A 24,050-nucleotide genomic window follows, 5' to 3' on the forward strand; every position below is an offset into this window, starting at 1 on the left:
GCTACTAAGAACTGCTCCCCATCCATTGGACAAAGGCTGTGGTACAGAGATGGCAGCAGTGTCTGCCCTGCCTGGAGCAAAGTTGTATGGACCCCCCACAATAGTAACTTTAGGGGCAGCAATGGCCCAGCGAGAGCCGCCGTGGGTGGAGTACGGTGGAGCTGGGCTTTATGGGTTCCCATGCAGAGATAGCGGGCTGGAGCTGCAGTAGGAAGGTGGCAGCAGCTGAAACTGGGGGCTTGTGAGGTTTATGGGCTCTTCCTCTAGTGATTTCAGGAAGGGGCAACAGTGAAGAGATAGCAAGTGCAGGGAGGTTTCCTTTGGTCCAGACAGAGGCTGGAATTAGGGCTACTGATTCAGTGGGATGCTAAGTGATTAGAGCCATCAGGTGGAGGCTGTGGTAGAGAGCGCATCGGATTAGGAATTGAGATCTGGGTTTTAATCCTAGCTCTGCCACTGCTGGGGGACCTTGGGCAAGTAACTTCCCTGCTCTGTGCCTCAGTCCCGCCCCCACCCCTCCACCGCATCTATTTAGATTGTAATTCTATGAGACAGGGAGTGTCTCTTGCTGTGGTCTGTACTGTGCCTAGCGCAGCGGGGCCCTGATATTGGCTGGGGTTTCCAAGCACTACTGTAATAATGAATGCTGCTCAGAGGAGGTATCCAGGAGCTATACGGGCGTCTCTTCGGTGGTGTTGGGCAGGGACCACTGCAGAAGGGGAGCAGCCGCCTTTCCCGTGTGTTCAATGGAGCCTCGTGTGTCATCAGTCACAGGGTGTGTGTTCCCTGCAGTGTTCTCTCGGATGATAGGTGGGAGCATCCCCCCTGCGAAACCCTACCTAGGTTACTGTGCCTCACCAGTGCTGTGCTCCCCCACGCGGGTCCCTAGGACGCCTGCAGGCATATCCCAGGGTTCTTTGTGCTGCAGTACGCTGAGCCGCTCTGACGCTTTCCAAGTGAATTGTTGAGAACGCGTCTGTCCTTCGAGGGGGAATTGTGGAACAGCATTGGAGGACTATCAGCACTCAAGTGATTTAGCCTGCGTCCTCACTGCACAGTGGGCGGGTTATTGGCTGAGCTCTAACCTATCCCCTCATCCAGACCAGCTCACCTGGGTTAAAGCACCACCAACCTCAGGTGAGAGGGTGTTTTGTGTGGGCAGAGTGAGCGGTTGGGGTGACTCCTGAGTAAACTACAGTGGAGAGACACCCTTTCAGTTCTGCCATAGCAGCATAGGAGGCTTGTGCCCGTCTCACCGTGTCACAGTAGAAAGCAAGGTGCTGTGGGCCAGAGAAGGATAAGCCTATCTGACAGCCTGGGCTACTGCAGCAGCTTTACCCAGGACTTCCTGAGCTGGACCCTTCTGGGATGATCCATCTCGGCAGAAGATCTGGAATGGTCTGTTTCTGTTAATGGAAAGTGATCTTGGCATGCAGTCTGTGCATGGTTATTTCCCCGCCCGGCATCCTGCAGACAGATGGCTTTAGATAAAGCAGACCCCTGCTTGAATCCAGGGCATCCTGCTATGGAATCAGACTGGCAGAAAAGTGCAAAGAGGATGGTTTCTGGCTTAACTGTCACTGAAATAATGGTGGGGGAAAACCAACAACTCAGCACTGGGGAAAGAAGAGGAATAATGCAGATGCTTTTCTGTAGGAGACGGAGTCATGCTATGAAGCACAAAATATAGCGTTTGCTCCAATAAGTTTGTTTTTCATAATGGACTTTAAAGTCCAAGGGCCGGGCACTCATTTGGTGTACAGTGGCATGGCTCCATTGAAGTCAGTCACTTTTGGGGTGTGTCTCTCACTATAAATAGTTCCTTCTTTTGCCTCTTGTCATGGGGCGTGTCACTGCTAGTCCGGCATCTCCTGATCTTTCTGGGTATTAGCTTGAGGCCAGTGTCCCCCATGCAGAGCTTGCACACCATCACTGCATCTGCCTGTGGTCCCTCTCGCAGCCTCAGGAACTCTTTGTGGCTCAGCCCTCTGGCTATGTCACTGTTCCCCCTCCCCTTCTGGGAGAAGTTTAAGCTCCTAGTCCAGCCCCTTCCCCAGTGGTGAGTGAGGGGAACCTGGGCCCACCCGCTACTCCAGGTCCGAGCCCAGGGACACTCTGAACTGCAGTCACTTACTGAGTTCCTTTGCCTCAGCTATCGCTGCATTTCCCTGGGTCACTTCCCTGCAGCCACAGCACCCTCTTCAGTCTCAGCAGCACCTTCTCTTTTCCCCGGGCTCCTATCTGCACTGCTCTGTCCAAGGGGCTACAGGGTTACAGCCCACTCCAGACATAGGCCACCCTCCTCCAGCTCCAGGCAGCTACTGACCCTGCTCTGCCCTGAGGCTCTGTTTTATATGGGACCTGATTGGCCACTCCTCACAGCCTCTCTCTTATTGGCTGCTTTTTGTGCAGTTTCCCTAGGGCTCTATTAACCCCTTACTGGCCATCGTGGGGCAGATGCCCCATCACACCTGTACATAGCACCTTTCATCCAGAAAGACACAAAATGCTTTAAAGGCTGTGGGCCTGATCCTCAGCTCTGCCCAAGTTCCACTTAACATAGAAACAGAGGGGAGGGGAGCAAATATGACTTTAAGCCAACTTTTTGCCTCCCTGTGTTCTGAGGTCACACCCCCGCTCCTGGTGTAAATCAGCAGTCTCGGGGCTGCGCTAACTTACACTTAATTGCCAGTGGCCCAGGATCTGTTGAAGTAGCCAGTATTAGCCAAAGCACTGTAGCAGTTTGGGCATGCTCTTTTGCCACTCCCAAAACATGCTCCATACACTGGAGACTACAAGGGGAAATCCCCCTATCCCTGTCCTGGGGTAAGTTGGCACAGCTCCATTGACTTCATTGGAATTGAGACTCAGATTGCTCAGTGCCCACACACTACAGCGGTGGGTGCTATCGCAACACCCCAGATGGAGGCATTTTCTCTTTCCCCAGCACCCTGACTTTGGGCTCCATTTCCCTCCCAGATTCTTCATTGGTTATCTGTAGTACACTAGCACCCAGCAACCCTTGTCACGGACCAGGAGCCCATTCTGCTGAGCACTTTGCACAGAATAAAAGGACCCAGGAGCTAGTTTCTGAGACATGATTCTACACATGCTTGTAGCTAAGAGGGTAATGCTACAAAATCTTACTTGATTTTGAAATCTTGACCTGTAGAGTCCTCTAATGCCACCCAGACTTGTCAATCCTTTCAAGTAGAAGTCCCCAAACTGTGGGGCGCCCTCCCCGAGGAGGGCACAGAGGAACGTTCAGGGGGTCTGAGAGAGCCCAATCCAGGAATGGGATGAGGAGGGAGCTCCATCCAGCCCTGCTCTGCCTCCAGCTCTGCTCCAATCTCTTCTCGAGTCGTGGTCCTGGCACTGCCCCCAGCCTCAGTTCAGTTCCCTGCCCCAACCCCATCCTTGGCTCCCGGCTGGGACTCTGCTTCCAACCCCAGCCATGGCTCTGCTCTAGCCCCAGACCCGCCCCCAGCCTCAGCCCCTTTACCCCTGCCTGCATCCTCCCCTCCCTCCCACCAGAGCCATGTCCCTCCTCCCAGCCTGGGCTGGTGGGGGGCGGACAGGGCTAAGGGGGGCACAATCCTGAAAAGTTTGGGGACCACTGCTTTAAAGGGAAGGGCAATTGCAGGCTGTGCTTCCAGAGAGCTGTTTGCACGTGGACACATCTACAGTGGTGGGTAGAAATGGATTTTAAAAGACAGCCGGGGATAGCGTGTGGGGGTCCTGATCCATAGCAAAATCTGTGCTTGGGCTCATCTCACATTTCTTTGCCATTCTTGTCTGTGTAGCTCTGTGGTGCAGGGACTGGCTCTTACTGTCTGGCTGTACAGCACCTAACACACTGCAGCCCTGTCTCAGCTGAAGCCTCTGGGCATCACTGTGATATAAATCACCGCAGCTCAGGGCTCTGGTGCACCAGGGGATTTTGTTACTTGGTGGGTTTGGTGGCTACGTTGAGTTGGTGGAGGCAGGGTGGTCCGTTGTGTCGGGTATGGGACCAGGACACATGAGTTCTGGGTTCTACTGCCAGTGCTGCCATTGACTCCACTGGGTTAGATCCCAAGAAGCCTGTTGCATAGGGTGGCACCAGGCGGTGCAAAGGTCGCATATCCTGAGCCTCATTCTGGAGTAGCTGTGTGTGGAGCTGGGCCCCATGCGGTAATAAGAGCCACAGGAAATGTGCTGCCCCCAGGGTGAAGTGGTCGCTGGGGATCGGCACGGCGCAGGGCAAATGCCAGGCCCCCTTGTCTCTGTCCTTGCCCTCTAACTTGCAGCAAGTGCAGGTGGGTAAGAGCTGGGACGTTGGCTCTGTGCTGCTGGAGGATCCTCTGCAGTGGGGCTGGTTCTGCTGGCTCCCTGGCCAGTTTCCAGCGGCAGCCATGTGGTGCTGCAGGGTTAAAATCCCAGCCCCTGCTGAAGTCAATGACAAAACTTCCATTGATTTTAAGGGGGCCAAGATTTCACCCCACCACCTGTTCTTGAAGGAGTCACTTAAACTCTGTCTCACTTTGCTCGCCGGTGCAATGGCCTTCACTGTGATGGGGTGGAAAGTGCTGCATGAGCAGTGTGGGGAATGATGGTTATGAAGATGCCGGGCCAGAGGCCTGCTTTGTACTGCTCCGGCAGAAACAGCTGCCCCAAGTTTATGCCCCTCTGGTGCAAAGGAGCAAGTGAGTGCTGGTGAATCTGGCCCAATGCATGATGGCTGCATCCTACTGGCCTTCCTCATGTGCATGTTTCCACTGGGGTCTGTGGGACTGCTCACGTGAGTCAGAAGGGCAGGACAGACCCCGTGGGCTCATTTATTCTACATACACTGTGGCCCTGTCTATAAGGGTATTCGGTTGGGTATAAGATGGATACTTTCTCCTTCTCCAAGTAGCTCACTGGCATTCAAACCTGGAATTTGTCACTGCTGTTGAATAATGCCTGTGTTGTAAACATTTGTAGAGAGGAGGCCTTGATTGATTGAAAACCCACCTTCTTGCCCAGGTAGAAGGTTAGCACCTTGAGAATTGTTTGAGCTGGGAGCCTGGGAGCCTGCACTCCCCCTTTTTAGGCGTGACCCATAAGGCTTAACACACCTCTGGGTGCATGTGTTTGTGTCTGACTCTCCTGATCACAGGCAGCCTGACAAGAGAGTGACTGACTCACTGATTGCCTTTCAGGTGGGGCTGTGTTAATGTTAGAATTCACCTGGCTTCCTTCTCTGAGAGCCAGGCAGTGCAGGGTATGTGTGTGATAAACCAGCCTCGAGGGGAAAGGTCTGCTCTGGGCCTTACAGGGTCAGTGACAATGTCGCTGCTTCCTCCCTTCTCCTTTCCCTCTGAAATCAAAAGCGTGGTGGTGTCATTCACCTCTGCATCTGTAACGTGCCCTTTGCCAGAAATCCGTCTAGAAAAAAGGGGGGAAAGTCCTTGGTGTTTTTCATGCGGGGTGAATTTGATTTAAATGTAGTCAGGAAAACTTGATTTAATCATCGATTTCTACATAAAAATGCATTCTTGTTATTTCTTATACCCTTAATACATATTCTTCACAACTCAGAGATAAATGTAGGTTTTATTTTTAGAAGGTACACACTATACATTTTTAAATTGCTTTATTTTGAAAACTTTTCAGATTAGTTTTACAGCTATATCAGAAAATGAATGATTGTTTGGTTATTTCATTTACCAAAGCTAACTGAAGCAGATATTTCTGAGGTCACTGGGAGGTGAACTATCTCCAATTCAATGGGTTAATCATTAATATTTGGAGGATTTTCTAGCCATGCTGTATTAGGAGGAGAACATTACCAGACAGGCATTTAAATTGTTTTATTTAACTAAAACGACAACGTTATGTATTCTGGATTTTTTTCCTCAACAGCAAACATATCATATTTTAACAAAACAAGCATATGAATTTTTGAATTTAGTTAAACATTCAAGTTTTTTAAAATCCAGTTTGTTTTTGTTAAAATTGGTTTTTAACTAAAATAGTTAAATGAAATATTTAAAAAAAAACAACAACCAAAAATTAAATCAACTATGTCAGCCAGGTCAACATGAGAAAATATTGGCTTCTGCAGCTAACTCAGTCATCTTCACCGTCATTTTCCTGTTTGTTCATAATCTGCAAGAAAATGAGCTGGAGATAGTGCTTGTCCCATTCGTTTTTTTAATGCTTGTAATTTAACTCTGTCATTGCATATTTCTCTTTTTTAAGATCTCACTCAGTTCCTTCCAAATTTCAACAGATTCAGCAATAAAACAGCTATTTCCCTGCATTTTGTTGAAGGCTACAGAAATAGGCTTGAGGGTACTCAGCATGTGTTCAACATTTCTCTTAAGCCCAATGTTGAGAACTTTGGCTGTGACAGTGCCATCTATTTTTTTCTTTTTTTTGTTCACAAACTGTCATCAGATTAGGCCAGTTCTTGATATAGTGCTCAGAACAGTCCGCTACTGAGTTCCATCGCATGTCTTATGGGAGAGTTAACTTGGTTCCTCCCACTTTTTTTGGAGCGGCTGCTGCAGAGTGGTTGTTAAAGAAGTATTTTGCAATTTCAACAACATTAACCTTTATTTCTGGAACACTGAAGTCTTTGGCTAGGAGGTGCATCAAATGAGCACTGCAACCGTATGATATTAGCTTGGGACTCTCTTTGCTCTCTTCTAAATAGTTTCTTCTCATCTTGGATGCATTTTCAACATTGTCTGTGACCACGCTGCGTACTAGCCATCTGAATTATTTTTTCCAGTTTGTTATAGCTTTTACTGCTACTTCTTGTAAGTATTCTGCTGTGTGTACATTTCCTGATGTATCAATTGTTTCTGTAAGGAAGACATTTCCTTCTTCTGTTGTCACACAAGAACATACAACTGGATCATTGTGGACATTGCTCCACCCCTCAAGACTCAGGTTAACCATTTCACCCCTTAGACCTTTTGCGCACTGCTCCATTTCTCTTTCATGCACTTTATCCAGCAATTTGCCAGCGACATCTGCTCTGTTGGGTGGACTGTATCCTGGTCTTAATGACTGAATCATGTTAATGAAGTGTGGGTTCTCAATCATACGGAAAGGAGAGTTTGTTGCATAAACAAACCAGGGAATTTTTTCATCAATTGCCTCTTTTTGTAATCTGCTGGTTCTCATCACAGGCTTATCTATGGTTGTTTCTGGATGACGGAATTTTTTTTTCTTTTTGCTACAGATGATGTGCGTGGCTCAGAGACGTACATGATGTGACTGAAACACTATCATTGGCAGATAACTCTGAAACTATAGAAAATGATGGTGATCTTGAAGGTGGATAGTCTTCAGAATCCTTTATGTTGAGGATGGATTCTCGTAAACAAAATAAGTCAATGCAGTTATTAATTATTATTACCATGCTGCTCATTTAGTATTACTCATTGCATTCACTGACACTCAGAACTACTTTAAAGGTGAAATTGTAAAAGGAAGATCTGCCTATTTCAGCTATTTATTTTTTTATCACACTGCATCTAAGATGATTGTACCAGAGAGTAACAACTATATTTTTTGCTCAAACATGGGAATTCAAGAATAGCCCAGAAGGAAGACAGGAAGGCCTTAAGAAAGAAGTATGAAATAAAAAAGTTTGCCAACCGGAAGATCCTGCATGTTCAGACGTGTTCCTTCCATCATCTTCAACGCAGCTTCCTCCTGAGAAGGAACACTTCCCCTGATGTTGTTTCATTCGGGCAACCAGGCCTTACATTTCTTTGTTGCACTGTTTGCAATTTGCACACATGCTTGTCTTACCCACAGGTAGAGGAATTTCATTAAAATATTCCCAGATTGGGTCTCTTTTACGGCCTGCTGCCATTATAGGTGTTCCCTTCTAGTGAGAGAATGGTATGATAGATCTCAAATCAATGAAGGCTACACTCAGAAAGACCTCAAGACTTCTGCATTATGCTGCTCAAACAGTTTCACTCTTGTACCTCCAGACTTCTTCTCCTTGTCCAGATCTATTCCCCCCCCACCAATCTTCTATTCGTTGAACTTTTTGAAACTTCGCACTTTTAGAGAGAAATAAGGGATTGACTCTGTGTACACAAATTAGCAGAGGGACAATATGGTTGAGGTCTGTTATTTCTCACCTCTATTATTTATTTATTTTAAAACATTTTTGCAGTTAGCAAGCATGTTATCTCTGGAGACACAAATCTGTAGTTTGAGAACTGCAAAACTAAGCATCTCTGATGGTATCTTCTAGACTGAGCACTGAATTCCATTGGGTAGATAGAAAGATTAACCTAAATAATTTATCCAGAAGCCCCTGGAACCCCATAAAACTGGGTCCCTAATCCATGAACTATTGGAACTCATTTACAAAACTTTTCTTAAACATTACATGAATATATTGTCTCAGTATAGAGGAAGTGGAGTGGCGCGGGCCAAGGGATGTGCTGGCCGCCGCTTTCTGCCGCCCCTACTGGCATAGAGCGGCGAACTGCGGCCAGTGGGAGCCGCGATCGGCCGAACCTGCGGATGCAGCAGGTAAACAAACTGGCTCAGCCTGCCAGGGTGCTTACCCTGATGAGCCGTGTGCCAAAGGTTGCCAACCCCTGCTATAAAATTAGAATTTATAATCCCTATTCCATGATGAGAGATAGTTGAACTATCATGTATCTTAGTTTTAACTATCTTTAGCTAGGTTTTTTCCTCAAAAAGCATTTAATCAAAAAATCCGATTTAAATTAAAAAAAAATCTGAGTTTTTTTTTAATTATTAATTTTTATTCACCCTGTTTTCATGGCTTTTCCTAGCCATTTCTCTTCAGCCTTTACATCTCACCCTCCTGCTTCAGCGCTTGGGCTGAACCCTGCTGGTATGATCTCAAGAGCATGGGGCAGAACTGCATTGGGGTGACTACAAGATGAGAGCCTAGGAACCTATGACTCCGCCTCTGAGTATGTGCCAAAGTCTCCCCCCAGGCAAATCAAAACCGTGTGTTTGTTTATTTGTGTGTTGTGGTAGTGCTTAGGAGCGCTAGTCGAGCAGTGACTAATGCGATACAAATAATAACCAATAATAATAACAACAGCCAAAGCCAAGAAGGAGCTGGAGAGGTTGACTTGTTAGGAAAGGCTAAAAGAGGAAAATATCCGTAGCTCAGCTAAGTGAAAATGGAGGTTAGGAGCAGAGGGATACAAGGGATACAACCCACCTATCTGAAGAGTGCAAAAGGGAAGGCTGGAGAATGGGGTCAGTGGAATTGAGTTAAACAAAGGGAAAATGCATCTGAATAGCAAGGAAAGCCCCTTCCGAGCAGTCTGTTAGACCTTGTCTGCTTGTGGATTTTTAGCATTTCTCTAGTAGTGCTGGTTCAGCTATGCCCATTGCTAACAGGTACAGAATCTATTATTTGTATCACAGTGGCATCTAGAGGGCCTAGTTGAGATAAAGGCTCTGCTATGCCAAGCACAACACTGTACACATATTGTAGACAAGAGACTAGAGTCTGCCTTGTTTTGCTGCAGAGCCAACACACTTTCTGCAAAAGGTATGTTGTAAATGGCTTGGCCCTTTCAGCTTGAGCAGCCCCCAGGTGATGGTGCTTGGCACCAAGAGGTAGTTTCTGCTCTCAGTTGCACCTGGGAATGGCCCTGATCCCACATGGTCCTCAAGCACCTGAGTTGTCTTGTTAAAGTACTGGGGGCTGTTCATGAGCACGTCATACGTGGGCTTGGATTTCTTGCTAAATTCGACCATAAATCTGGAGTGCCTCCACTGAAGTCAGTGGAGTGACTCTGGATTAACACCAGCTCAATGGGGAGAAGAATTTGGTCCTTGGTTTCATCCGCAGGTTGATTTCCTGGTCTGGATAGGAGGGTAGCTGGAGATAGAGAGGTGTATGTGTGTGCGCCAGGGAGGGGTACACAGTGCCACTAGTGAAGACAAGGGTAACCCCAATTCTCAAGCCTAACCCTGCTTCCCATTCACCTTTTGTGTGTTTTTTCCCCCCTCTCTTCCTCTAGGAGATCTGTGATGACCCCTATCTCTTTGTGGATGGAATCAGTTCCCATGACTTGCACCAGGGCCAGGTTGGGAATTGCTGGTTTGTGGCAGCCTGCTCCTCTCTGGCCTCCCGGGAATCTCTGTGGCAGAAGGTAAGGCAGTCCTTGTGCTTGGTGAAGGCACCTTTGCAAAGCTTTGGTGTCATGTGTTCTGGAAGTTAACAGGTCATCTCCTGAATAATGTCTCCTGCTGGAAAACGGTTTAAAATTATACACCTGATAAATAGCTCAGGCCTGATTCTTCTCACACTTAAATTGGTGTAAATCAGATGTGACTCCACTGATCTCTGTTTCACCACACCAGATCTGATTCTTTGGGTCAGATCCTTAACTGGTGTAAATCTGTGTTTGTTTTAATGAATTAACACCAGAACCAAGCTCAAGTTGTACATTTAGGGTCCAGATTTTACACGTGCCAAATTTCAGGATGTTTGGATCCAGGGGGTTGATTTGGCCCTATCTTTGTTTATATCTAATCCCTCTCTCGCTATTAAAACTGCACCCCTCTCTGTAATATCTGAATTAATGCAGCCCAGACACTGTGGTACTGGGCAGAGTGCAGAGGTTCTCATGACAGTTTTAATTACATATGGGTATTCTATCCCCTGAGTTATTGTCAGGCACCCCGAGGCTTGGAGCTGGGTGGGGGCAGATGGGAATCTAACCCATAGTCTGGTTAACGTTACGCAATTGCCTGTTGCAATATTTGAGCATCTACGAAGGATACGAGAGAGGAAGCTAAATCAGGGCTGAAGCTTGACTTAGGCTTTGTCTACACTAGCACTTGTGTTGGTAAAACTTTGTTGGTCAGAGGTGTGGAAAAACAGTCCCCCCACCTCACCCCTGACTGACACAATCTTCACCGACAAAAGTGCCGGTGTAAATGCAGCTTGTATAAGGCTTTCCCAGATGCCAACTGCAGTAGGCAGCCAGTGGTGCCCTCTAGAGGTGTCAGACAGTAATGCCTGCCTTCACCTTGTCTCCCTGTGCTGTACTGCAATGCAATGTATTCCTGCCGCTCCTGCAGAATATTCCCTCCTTGCAGCACTGTTTGCAAAAGCAGCCCCTGCTCTGTGGGTGGGATCAGGGTGCTGCTGGGTGGCAGAGGGAACGTGGTGGCAAGCACAAGGTGGAATTTCGTGTGAGGTAGTTAAATTAATTTGAGAAAAATGGTATAACAGGAACGCTATGATGGAGGGAGGGAGGCATCTAATGGCTTTTAAAACTTACAGAACTTGTAGAAAACAACGAGTCTCCTCTACCCACAGTTCTGCCGCCTCTGCAATCTTCAAAACACATGCTCATATCATCTCTGGGCACATTCCTCACCTGCATCGCCTGTCCTGTAATGTTGCCTGGCAGAGAAACTTGGGGCAGATTGTACACTGAGGGCCAGATCATTCATCGATGCCAACAGAGCGATGCTGATGTACATCAGCTGAGGATCTGGCCTTGAATCTTGAGCTTCAATCAAGAAGCTAAGCAGAGGCCTCCAGACTGACTGTAGGCTGGTTGGTTCAAGGAATGCAAGCAGCTGTGTAGCATGGGCCCATTGTGGTTGTGTGTGTATAGGGTGAGATTTACACCCTGGAGCATGAGCTTTGATTATTCTTATTTTAGCTAGTTCCTGTATTACAGGCAGAGACGCATTAAGGTCTCCTGGGGCCCTGGGCTGGAGCAAGTGGAGGGGGGGGCCCAGCGCCAGAACTGTGGCCCTGCCCCACTCCTTCAGCCTGCGGTCCCACCCCTGTTTTCTTCCTCCCACCTCTTCTGCTGCAACACCGCCCCTGGTCCCATCCTGTTCCGCTCCTTCTCCTGTGGCCCCACCCATTCTCCCACCCTGTTCTGCCCCTTGCCTTGACTCCACCCCTGTCCTGCCCACAGCCTCACCCCATTCAGCCCCTTGCTCTGTGACCCCACCCATTCCACCCCTTCCCCGTGGCTCCGCTCACTCTTTTCCAGGTCCCACCTCCCCACTGTGGCCCTGAGACTGGAGAAGCTCTATGCCCTCACTGCGGTCCCAGGGCCGTGGCAGGAAGCGAGATCTCCTCTAGCTCTGGGGCCATGGCAGGGGGAGATTTTTCTGTGGGCCCCAAATTGGCCAGGGTCCCTGGGCACAAGCCCCGTTGGCCCATGCAGTAGTCCGCCACTGATTACAGGAGTGCTGGATATGCTAAGAAGCTCATTGGCTGTGTTGCCTTCAGAAAGCCCTGTGCTGCTGCACTCTGCATTGCTGTGCTGTCTAAGAGCCTCATTCAGTGTCCACTGAAGTCAAGTATTCCCATCAGCCTCTGCGGGGAGCTTTTGGATCAGGCCCCATGTTGCAGGTGCATAATTCATAATGTTCCTGTCCTCCCTTTTGTGCTGCTGGTAACCAAGAAGCAGCACAACCCTGATATTTAGCTTTTAAAGCATGGTTAGCCTAATCAAACCTGTGGACTGAACCTCCGTATTGGGATGTTTATTTGTTAAAGCATCCCTGCTTCCCCTCAGTGGGACCTCTGGCTGTCTAACAGACCCAGTCACTCTCTGGGTAATCAGCGAGGCTTTTCTAAGCTTTTCCCCCCATTGCAGTGACAGTTCACTACCTCTCAGTTTTTCTGTGTGTGTAATGCAAGATTGGGCTTTTTAAAATTTTAACGTTGAGACTATTAAATGCAGTATGTAAATTGCCTTCGCCACTCACCATTCGCTTCCGGCCCTGCCCTAAGAGCCTCCGATCTCGCAGAAGTAGTGACCATTAGAGAGCTAATTATTTCTGCTTGCCTATCTCATTGCTGCTTGTCCCCTGGCAATTCTGTTCTGTTTGTTCATAATTTTCCAAGCCTATAATTCTCAGGGGCTCCTGCCTGCCTGCCTGCCTCTTGTATCTTTTTTTTTTTTTTTAAAGAGGAGCTGTGTTCAGGTCTGGGGCAAAGGCTAGAATCTTCTCCCAACACTCCTTTTTCTAATAATCTGGAAAATACAGCAGCATTATACAGCACTGGCCAAGAGCCCACTGCAGTATTGCTACTGATTCATAGATTTTAAGGCCAGAAGGGAGCATTAGATTATCTAGGCCAGGGGTGGGCAAATTTTTTGGCCCGAGGGCCATGTTTGGAAATAGAAATTGTACGGCTGGCCATGCATGCTCACAAAATTGGGGTTGGGGTGCGGCGGGCTCTGGTCGGGGGTGCGGGCTCCAGGGTGGGGCCAGAAATGAGGAGTTCAGGGTGCGGGAGGGGGCTCTGGGTAGGGGAGTGGGGTGTGGGGGTAAGGGCTCTGGTTGGGGGTGTGGGCTCTGGGATGGGGCTGGGGATGAAGAGTTTGGGGTGTAGGAGGGTGCTCCAGGCAGGGACCGAGGAGTTCGGAGGGTGGGAGGGGGATCAGGGCCAGGGCAGGGGTATGGCGTGTGGAAAGGGCTGCAGGCTCTGGGATGGGGCTGGAGATGAGGGGTTGGGGGTTCAGGAGGGTGCTCTGGGTTGGGATGGAGAGGTTCGAAGGGCAGGAGAGGGATCAGGGCTGGGGCAGGGGGGTTGGAGAGGCTCAGGGATGCAAGTTCCAGGTGGCGCTTACCTCAAGCAGTTTCCGAAAACAGCGGCATGCCCCTTCTCTGGCTCCTACATGAGGCACGACCTGGCAACTCTGCATGCTGCCCCATCCGCAGGCACCACCCCTGCAGCTCCCATTGGTTGCAGTTCCCAGCCAATGGGAGCTGCAGGGGCGGCACTTGGGGTGGGAGCAGCATGCAGAACGGAGGCCCATGGCTGCCCATACACATAGGAGGTGAAGGGGAGCCATGCCGCTGCTTCCAGGAACCATGTGGAGCGATCCCCGACCCTGTCCCTCGGCTGGAGCGCCGGAGCAAGGCAAGCCTCAGATTCCATTCCCCAAGGGGAGCTCAAAGACTGGTTTAAAACGACTGGCAGGCCGCATCCAGCCCACAGGCCATAGTTTGCCCATCCTTGGTCTAGCACAGGCCAAGTCATTTCATCCAGCCATTCATGTATGGAGCCCAGTAACTTGTGTCTGAGTAAGCAGATCTTCCAGAAAGACATCTAGTCTTGATCTGAAACCATTGGTTTGCCCCAGCGGTTAATCACCCTCACTGTTAAAAATGTGTGCCTTTTTTATTACTGTCAATTGAAGCTGAATTGTTCATACCTGTGCTGTAGAGTATTATAATAAAAAAGGGAAAAGATCAAACATTTGCTGAGTGCTCAGTGGGACACTCCAGAAAAGGAGATGCTAACCCAAGCCGTGAGTTGTTATATTAGTGATCCTTGCCAAAATAATTTTCACGAGAGCTCTGAAGTCCTTTGGTTCTTCAATTCAAGGGTCTGGCTTGCCTTGTCGTCGGTCCCAGTATTGGGAGAGAGCTTCTGGAGACATATGTTGGTTTTCCTTCTCTGCCCCACAGCAGCATCATTTTACAGCCTGTCAGCACCCTCTGTCTCCAAATAACAGCAAGAGGCACATCCCAGGCTTGCAGATCAAACAGCCCTGGCAGGTGTGACCACTATAACTCCAGCTGCCTCCTGAATGGGCTGACCCGAACCCTCAATCATAACACCATCCAAACTTTGAGACAAGTCAGATCAGACCCCAAATTGGGATCCAACTGTTGCAACTTGGGTCCTTCTCTGCGAGTAAAGATCATTCTCATTTAGCACTTCCGAAGGGATCAGGAACTTCAAAGCGCTGCAAGCACTTTAAGGACTGTGATCTGCCCCCGTTACTTATGCTGAAACTCCAGGCTTCTGTTGAAATCAGCGCAGCTACAAGGTGCTGTTCACCATGGGAAGGGGAATGGTTGTGTCTTCGGCTCCTTACACAGCGATAACAATGGGAACAAACCACATGAGTTCAGTTGGAGCTCCAGTAATTGTGTTTACTTAATATACACAACCATGCTAGGGCTAGCTTCGTACATGTGGATTGGCTTCTGACTGCTTCTAACATAGAAAACGCAGTGAGCCCCACTAGAGGGTTCACAGGCCATTTAAAGGAATACTGTTCCTGTATACTTCAGTGACAGAATCTGTTTCTAACTGATTAATAAATATGCGAGTGCAAATATCAGAAAGGAAAGCACAGCGCGGGCTTCTTCAAGCTCTTCCCTTCTGATTCAGACTCTCAGATAAGAGGAAATATGTTAACCTAGCCGATAAAGCTCACTGAAAGAATGGGGTAGGGATCCTGGGCCAGGTTCTGCTTTTACAATCCATTGATTGACACCAGAGTGAGACCAGAACTGAGCCCAGCAGTAGCGTAGTTGAGGGTAAACGTGGGTAAACCCACTTCTCATTTGGGGATTAAGGAGTTTAGTTTAGGTTAGTTTATCCACTTCTTTTTTTACCTCTACACCACTGCGATCCAGGGTGTCCAGGGCTATACGTGAGATAGGACCAAACACTTCTATATTTTACCTTTGACAAGAGCATTAGCTGGTGTTTTTCCACCCGGGCAAAGCTGAGGAAAAATTCCTCCGAATTCCTCCGAGTGACACTGCACCTGTCCCAGGAGACTGGCTTTTCATGTTTTTCCCTTCCTCACAGCCCTTACCCCAGCCACCTGAGAGGCCTGTTATGGATGTAATTGGGAAGCAGCTTCCGATTCAGGCTCATCTGCCTTGGTGGTTCACGTGCGTCATGTGCAAAGTGCCAGAAATCCCCCCGGGTTTCCTCCTAGCAGCGCATATGGCACTGCAGTGGCTAGGGCAGGAAGCAACCTTTGGTCTTCCCTGGGCTGTGTACTGGATGCGTCGCCTGCTTCCTCAACTCATCGGAGCACTGCCGTGATGAGCGTTCAGTTCCTCAGTGACCACCCACAGCTTCTGTGATAGCAGGGGGGATGGCAAAGGAGCAGTTTGCTCGGACCAGGACTTTGGATCATACAGTTTGGCGGTCCTGTCTGTAACTCTCTCTCTCTGACGAAGTGGGTGTTCACCCACGAAAGCTCATGCTCCACAACATCTGTTAGTCTATAAGGTGCCACAGGATTCTTTGCTGCTTTCTCTCTCCCAGTCTCTTTCTGTCTTGAGCAAGGAATGCTACATTCCCCTCAATCACAATGGCTCCTATCCTGCAGCCCATACACCGGCAAAAGGCACGCTAAAGCCTGTGGGGCCAGATCACTAGCAGGGGCACATAGTGGGCCTGCCCCACTCTTCTTAGACCTCGGAGACCCCCCTCCTTGGGGTCAGGAGGAGTCTGCAGCCGGTGTGGGGCAGGCAGCAGGCGATAGGCAGCACGAGGAGAATCAATGCGGGCAAGGGTCTGCAGCCAGCGTGGGGCAGGCAGTGGGCAGCACGAAGAGAATCATGCGGGTGGAGGTCTGCAGCTGGCGTGGGGCAGGCATCAGGCAGCATGAGGAGAATCAGTGTGGGCGGGGGTCTGCAGCCGGCATGGGGCAGGCGTCGGGCAGCATGAGGAGAATCAGTGCAGGCAGGGGTCTGCAGCCAGCATGGGGCAGGCTGCAGGCAGCACAAGGAGAGTTGGTGCGGGCGGGGGTCTGCTGCCGGCATGAGGCAGGCTGCCGGCGGCAGGCAGCACGAGGAGAATCAGTGCTGGCGGGGGTCTGCAGCTGGCGTGGGGCAGGCAGCACAAGGAGAGTCAGTGTGGGCAGGAGTCTGCAGCTGGCGTGAGGCAGACTGCAAGTGGCGGGCAGCACGAGGAGAATCAATGTGGGCGGGGGTCTGCAGCCGGCGTGGGGCAGGCTGCAGGCGGCAGGCAGCACAAGGAGAATCAGTGTGGGCGGGGGTCTGCAGCCGGCGTGGGGCGGGCAGCACAAGGAGAGTCAATGTGAGTGGGGGTCTGCAGCCAGCGCTGGGCAGGTTGCAGGCAGCATGAGGAGAATCAGTGGGGCTGGATCGGTGGTGGTGTAGGATGCACATCATCTCCGGAAGCCCTGTGGTGTTGCCTGACCTATGGGTTGGGTGTTTAGTTTTTCCAATTTAACATGATGGGGGTTGCCAGGGTTCAGCTGCCTGCGGATTGGCCACAGCCTGGCAGTTCATTCGAGAGCGAGGCTCTCTGTGCAGGTGGGAATGACACTTGCACTTCGGGAGGCCGTCTGAATTTGTCAGGGTCGTATTAGCACCATTAGCTAATCACAAACACTGTGACCTAGCAGAGCAGCCTGAGGGTAATCCAGCGCTCAGATACTCCCATCACCCTGTGAATAACCCACGAGTGGTCCTTGGCCTGGCGGGTTCCTGGAAATCTCCCTGGGGTTCATTGGCCAAGTACCCACTTTTATAATGGGTTACGCTTACGCCCTCTATACCGCATGCATATGCAACAGGGATTTCAGCCTCTTTTCCGTATCTACCCTTCCTCATCCTACTAACGTTGCGGGGGCTCTTCTCCCATAGGTTACTAGGCCATTTACTTCAAGCTGATATTCTTACTATAAAATATCCAAAGCTGCTACAAACTGTTGTCTTGTGTTTACCTGTCAGCTGTTCAGCAGCACTAGATGGAGCATTCTGACTGGTGGCCTCTGTGATACAGGGTCACTGCTGTCTTGTGGCCCCTTATGACAGAAGGTCACTTCCTGGTTAATTGCTTAGGTTAAGCCTTTAAGCCTTAGGGCTCAGTTATCTTTGTCCTACAGACTTATGGCCTGTAGTTTTTCGAGTTACTGCCTTACTTCATAACTATACGTCACCTAGCACAGGGGTTCGCAATCTTTTTCTTTCTGAGGCCACTCCAACCTGCTATAAAAACTCCAGGGCCAATCTGTGCCACATTAAAGGGTTTTCTGCATATAAAAGCCAGGGCCGGCATTAGGGGGTGGCAAGCAGGGCAGTTGCCTGGGGCCCCATGCCACAGGGACCTGCGCGAAGCTACGTTGCCCCTGGGCTTCAGCCCCATGCAATGGGACTTTGGCTTTCTGCCCTGGGCCCCAGAGAGAGTAATGCTGGCCTGCTTGGTGGCCCCCAGGGAGCCCCAGACTCCTGGTTGAGAACCACTGACCTAGCATATGTCTATATATCTATGTGGGCTTCATCGGAGAAATCAGCCTGTGGCTGCATTCGCTCTTCTGTTGATTCTCTCTGTGCCTTCAAGGGGAGTGTGTTCAGGGACAGATACTGCTGGGGAAAACCTTGGTAGAGTGACTCAAGTGAAGCTGTGCTGAGGGGCCAGGGATCCCAGAGCTGGTACCTGGCTCCCCCGGGGCCTGGGCTCAGAACCACTGGCCGTTCCATGTGGAGGACTTGGGGGCAAATCCTGTGCCCCAGTGGAAGGATCCAAGTTAAAACTCCACGAGGGCATGCTATGGAGTCTCTGCCCTCCGAGTGCTCTCCCCAACTGCCATATCCCCAGGAGTGATAATCCAGACTCATGAAAGTTGCATCCTTGTAGGTAGCTGAGAGCAAAACTTGACTCAGTGGAAGTTCTGACTGTGTAATGACCATAGGATTCGGCTTTGCCAACATTTCAAAGTCCTGCAGGGGAACCCCACTCCCACCCCATGTACCGGCATGGCTGCTCTGTTCCTCCTGCCCTTGCCATGCGTGTTGGACTGACGGGTTAGTAGGTAGAAGATCCATCACCGTTCAGAACATGCCCCTCTAGGTCCCTGTGACTAGCCGCGGGAGCTCAGCTACGGAACGTTCTCCAGGGTCACTGAATACATTTTTAACTTTAAAGCCCTTGGGCAGGAGGAAAAGTTGTTCCTAAAGGTGCTTATGAGCCAGTAAACAAGCCTAGGACAGCTGGAAGGCGTGGGGCTATTATTAGACCTCCCTTGTTCCTTGCTGTGGTGCCATCACCATGTCCCTCTGTGCAGCTCTTAGCAACCTTGGTGCTGATCTCCCCAAGCTCGGGTCAATCCCTGGCATTCACAGTGAAACGACCCTGTCTGAATTCCTGGTCTCTGTCGCTTTTTGCACTGAGATGAGCTGTCAATATCTTTTCAGGAGCCTATTGCTTCAGACATGACCCGAGCACGTGTGTCTTCTGAAGAGCGACACCATGGTGACCCCATGAAATCATGCCCCTAAGGGATGATGTTGTGTGACTGTCTCTCATTGCCGGGCTGTTGCGAGTTGATTTGACAATGCAGCCTGGTGCTATGTTGCCATAAGGATAATAACTATACCTCATGTTTATGCAGCACCTTTTATTTCATGCTCCCAAAGTAGTTTCCAAACGTTAAGTCCCACAACACTCGTGTAAGCAGAGGCCACAGCGAGTCAGCGGCAGAGCTGGGAATAGAAGAACCCAGGAGTCCTGACCCTCAGTCCAGTGCTGCAACTGTTAGAGCAGGGGTGGGCAAAGTTTTTGGTCCGAGGGCCACATCGGGGTTGCGCAACTGTATGGAAGGCCGAGTAGGGAAGGCTGTGCCTCTCCAAAGAACCTGGCCACCACCCCCATCCGTCCCCTCCCATTTCCCACCCCCTGACTGCCCCCCTCAGAACCCTCCACCCATCCAACCCCCCCCGCTCCCTGTCCCCTGACTGCCTCGACCCCTATCCACACCCCCACCCCCTGACAGCCCCCCGGGACTCCCACTCTCTATCCAGCCGCCCTCTGCTCCTTGTCCCCTGACCAGCCCCTCACGGGACCTCTGGCCCCTAACTGCCCCTGGGATCCTACCCCCTTACCCAACCTCCCCTGCTCCGCACCCCTTTACCAACAACAGGAACTCACAGCCGTGACACCTGGCCAGAGCCAGCTGCATTCCCCCTGCTGCCCACTGGGAGTGGCGGTCCAGAGCATGGCACGAGCAGCGCCGTGGCTGCAGGGGAGGGGGCACAGCAGGGGAGGGGCCGGGGACTAGGTTCCCCAGCCAGGAGCTATGGGGCCAGACAGGACGGTGGCCCGTGGGCCATAGTCTGCCCATGTCTGCACTAGAGACACACACTCTGATCATCTAAATGCAGGATCCCATGATTGTCCTCCAAGGTGGCAGGACAGACCCATGAAACTCAGGCCTATCCCATGATACTCCTAGAACTGTGGATGTAAATACTTCCAGCCCAGTTGTAGCTCTTAGCCATTGTTCTATGTTGTGGGATGGTTCTGAGTTGTCCCACCCTAGTAGAGACCCTAGGAGGTTTTACCTCTCACAGGTCGCCACTGCCTTCAGGAGCTTCGCAGCAGCTGTAAGAGGGAGCGTGCCCACCCCACTGCTAGACCCCTTCAGTACCATCATGCCTCTGGGCAGAGCCACTTTCTCTGCCCCCTTAGCAGGAAGTAGCCTCTGTGCTCAGGATGCAATCCTTTCAAAGAGGTTCCCTGTGGTCACCTGCCTCTGCAGAGGCTGGGCAGAGGCTGGGCACAGCCTGGCCCCTAAGATGGTTGCCCTGAGAAATCAGGTGGCCCTTGGAGCTGCTTCCCCGTGTGTCCTGCTGCCCAGCGCTGTAACATGGTGGCCCCGCTGCAAGAGGCCTCATTTAAATACAAACATCTGTGCTCTGGCTTGCATGGGAGCGGTTGTCAAGGAGGTTGTCAGGGAGGCTGACATCAGAGATCCCATCCCTATAGATTATTGTACAGTGGCAGGATCTGTTCCTCATCTGCAAATGAGACAAGAGAGCACCCAGAGGAAACCCTGAGGGCACTTTGCGTCATTGACCCAGGTTGCCTAGCACCGCTGGGACTGGGGAGGGAGGGCCGATTGGCTTCGGGTTTGCATTTTCCCAGGGTGGCCTGTTTGAGAGCCAAACAGTGCTGAGAACTGAGCCAGGGAGGAGAGAGGCAGAGGCAATGGCTGGCGACGCGTCGGAGCTTGAGTTCCTCTTCGTCCAGGACATCCAGCTCACCAAGTGCATGCGGCTGCGAGCGCAGAGCCTCCAGCAGAGGAACGAGCGGCCGCAGGATGGCGAGAAGCTGCTGCGGCCCAACGAGTACATCTACCGGGTGGATTTCGTCCGGCAGCACAACCTGCACTTCCTGCACTGGAAGATCCAGATGGAGAAAGCGGGGAAGGTGATGGTGACGGGCACCTCCCAGCACTGGACGCCCGACCTCACCAACCTCATGAACAGGCAGCTGCTGGAGCCGGTGGGCATCTTCTGGAAGAAGCCAGGGACCAAGGAAGTGGAGTGTAACGAGGCAGATGCCCAGGAATTCGGGGAGAGGCTGATGGAGCTAGCCAAGATCCGCAAGGTGATGTACTTCCTCCTCTCCTTCACCGATGGCCTCGACCCAGCCCACCTCAAGTGCTCTGTAGTGTTCAAAGCCTGATCCATCTCATCCTGGGCAGATCCCTCACCTCTTTCCCTCAACCGTGTCTCTCTTCATGTTTCTTTCTCTTCACTTCGATTCAGTGATTGGTCATTTCTTTTAAAGGAACAGCACGACAAAAAAATTGTGCCCTGTAGATTGGCAGCTGGCAGTCATGGTTTGAGAATAGCCAAGTGACTATAATGCTGCCCTGGCTGCCCCCCCCATCCCAGGAGACTTTCCCCAACAGGTTGTGTCTTGTGGCTGAATGGAGGGAGAGGACGGTTGCTTTAGTAGCCTAGAATGCAGTATTGCATGCTAGTTAATTCAGCTGTGCAAGGCGGCTGTTTGACTGGCTGCTTGTTGAGATGGGGACGAGCTGGCTTGGAAGCTGTGGGGCTGCCTTGATCAAACCCAACTGACTGCCTTACATAGACATTAAAGGTCCAGTGGAAATATTAAGGATCTCTACTGCACGTCGTCCTGTGGAGTAAGGGAGGTGACACAGACGAGCGCTTTGAGCTCCACTGTCAAGGCCATCATTTTCAAACGTGTCTGGTGACTTTGGGTACCCAGCTTTCCAAAGGCTACGTGTTTTTAGAGGGGCTGAGCCTCTGCAGCTCGCGTTGACCTCAGCTGGAGCTGTCTAGCTCAGCACCTCTGAAAATCATGCCCCAGGGAGTCTCAAGGTGCCCCTCATGCCCTCACCTAATGCATCAGAAATCAATGGCCACTTCTGCAAATTTCAGGCCTGCTGGTCAAACCCCAGCAAGGACTTCAGGCTTTGGACCCATGTTAATGTTAGCAGCTCATCTGTTTCCTGCTGCACAGCGAGTAACTCTCGCGGTGCATTTGCCTTGCTGTGGAACAAATTGAACTCGGGGACAGTGTGCTGCCTAGGGATGTTATGTATTGAAAACAGTTGGAAGGTCAATGTGCTGCAGTGTGCCGAGCTAGGAAAGTTATAGGGGCAAAGCAAAGGTTTCTGAGCAGAGTTTAACCCTTTGTAGCTCTGAGCCAGATGTGAGTCTTCTGCAGCGCTCTTCCTTTGTAGAGTACAGTACAGGTATGTGATCTCTCCAAGCTCACATAGAAATATATTGGTTATTAATTATTTACCTAGGGCTGTAAGTTTGCCTAGTGCTTTACAAGCGATAGAATAAGAAACTTCTCTCTCATCAAATTGCTTACAACCTAAGGGACTGTTACCGCGAACACTTCCTGCCAGGCATAGAGCTTTGTAGGGGTCTGGTGTATAGGCTACATGGGTGGAAGCTGGAGACCTGGGTTCTCTTCACAGCACTACCATTGTGCGGCTTGGTATGTGAACTTGGGCAAGTCACTGAACTGCTCCGTGCCTCAGTTTCCCCTCTGTGAAAGAGGTGATGATATGGACCCTATTTTGTAAAGCTGTTTTAAGAGCCACAGATGAAAAGTGCTATGGAAATGCTAAGTACACGCTACTCTTTGTCCCTGGTCCTGAACAGGATTACACCTGAGAGTGTTTTTAGGACAAAGCACTGGTTGTTCTGGAGGTATATATTATGTCATTGCATGAAAAACAAACCCACCTCAGCTCAGTTCTCAGGCTTTGATCTCACCCACAGTTCATCCTTATTTTTATAGCTGATTTATACAAGTTTCCAGTGCAGGGGATGGGGAAAGCTCAATTCTTGGCCAAAGAGAGACTCTGAACCGCAAGGCGACTGTGGAAGCGGCTGGAGTGGCAGCCACTACGTACGCAGCAATGGTGTGGGGCAGGAAGGCAGGCAGATGTGCCGGAGAGTCACACAAGCTGGTGAGACAACGTCAGATACGTACCGAAGAGAGCTTCCTTCACTGCGGTACCAGAGTAACACGGGTCTCTCCAGGAGAAAATAACAACATGGCAGGTGCATTCTTCTGTGCTGTCACTTTTATTTGTTCACTTTCTCTGTCTTTGTTTAGAGCCATTCCCTGAAGAAATGAGACACTTGGTGATGAGGAATTGAAGTTTTTCTTATTCCCTTTTGTCACAAAATGTGGCAACTTTGAGCCAGATTTTGCTCTGGGATTTTAACAGCAACCTTCCCCTGAAACCACCCACACACATCCCAGAGCAGAGTTTGGCTCCTGGCCTGAAATGCCACATGGGCCAATCAGACTGTCCCAGTTCTAGCCATTACCGAAATCGCTGTTATGAGTCGTCAGGACACTTTAATGGTAATTCATTGTGTCTCACCGCCTGTGTCGAGTTCATGCTGCGCTTATCCTGCTGGGTATGTATTTGTGTACAATGGAAAATAAAAGCCCTTGAGGAATGAGGTTGGATGTGTCTCCCTCTGACCTAAAATGTCCTGGTCTTACACACAATAAAGGAGAACCCATCAGTCTTCACCCCATGATTTTTAGGTGTCTTCCCCCCATACACACACTCTGCAAAGCTTGAGATCTGTAAAACGAAATAACTTCGTTCCTGAAGTGAGCTGCGTAGCTGGATATTTAGCTGCTCGTGTAGCTGTTGAGTGAGAGAGAGAATTTTCTGATTCCTCGGTGTATCTCAGATCCACATGACACGGTTTCAGGGTTGGGACATTAGCCAATCTCTATGCCCCTAGAGCAGTACCAGTGTCCACTAGCCAAGGGTCTGGCCTCATTACAAAAACTGACCATATGCACAGGGGTGAGCAGAAAGTCCCGAGCATCCCTTTATCCTCAGAAAATGGCTTAAGTGATGCACCAGCCTTTCTGCACAGAGATGGGCTTCACCTGGTTTGTATGTGGGTCTCATGACAGGCACAGCTTGGGTCTCCCTCCTTTGGAGTTGGGGAGCTCCCCTGGAGAGAGCCCCGCTCTCCGCCTC

The 24,050-nt window shown here is 50.4% G+C and overlaps 2 protein-coding genes across 7 annotated transcripts in view; both read left to right on the forward strand.

The window, feature by feature from the left end:
* The window catches only part of CAPN5 (calpain 5), a 133,205-nt gene that overhangs the window by 71,661 nt on the left and 37,494 nt on the right, over positions 1-24,050 (forward strand). For all 6 annotated transcript variants that reach the window (XM_030557855.1, XM_030557847.1, XM_030557862.1 and 3 more), the window contains one exon: positions 10,014-10,145. In XM_030557855.1, coding sequence (XP_030413715.1) covers positions 10,014-10,145 — 132 coding nt within the window. The remainder of the gene's footprint in view (positions 1-10,013; positions 10,146-24,050) is intronic.
* On the forward strand, positions 20,750-21,529 carry OMP (olfactory marker protein). Its single transcript, XM_030557904.1, has one exon. The coding sequence runs from the start codon at positions 20,750-20,752 to the stop codon at positions 21,227-21,229; it is 480 nt and encodes a 159-aa protein (XP_030413764.1). The 3' UTR covers positions 21,230-21,529.

The sequence above is a fragment of the Gopherus evgoodei genome, chromosome 1, assembly GCF_007399415.2.
Source record: "Gopherus evgoodei ecotype Sinaloan lineage chromosome 1, rGopEvg1_v1.p, whole genome shotgun sequence".
Lineage (NCBI taxonomy): Eukaryota > Metazoa > Chordata > Testudines > Testudinidae > Gopherus > Gopherus evgoodei.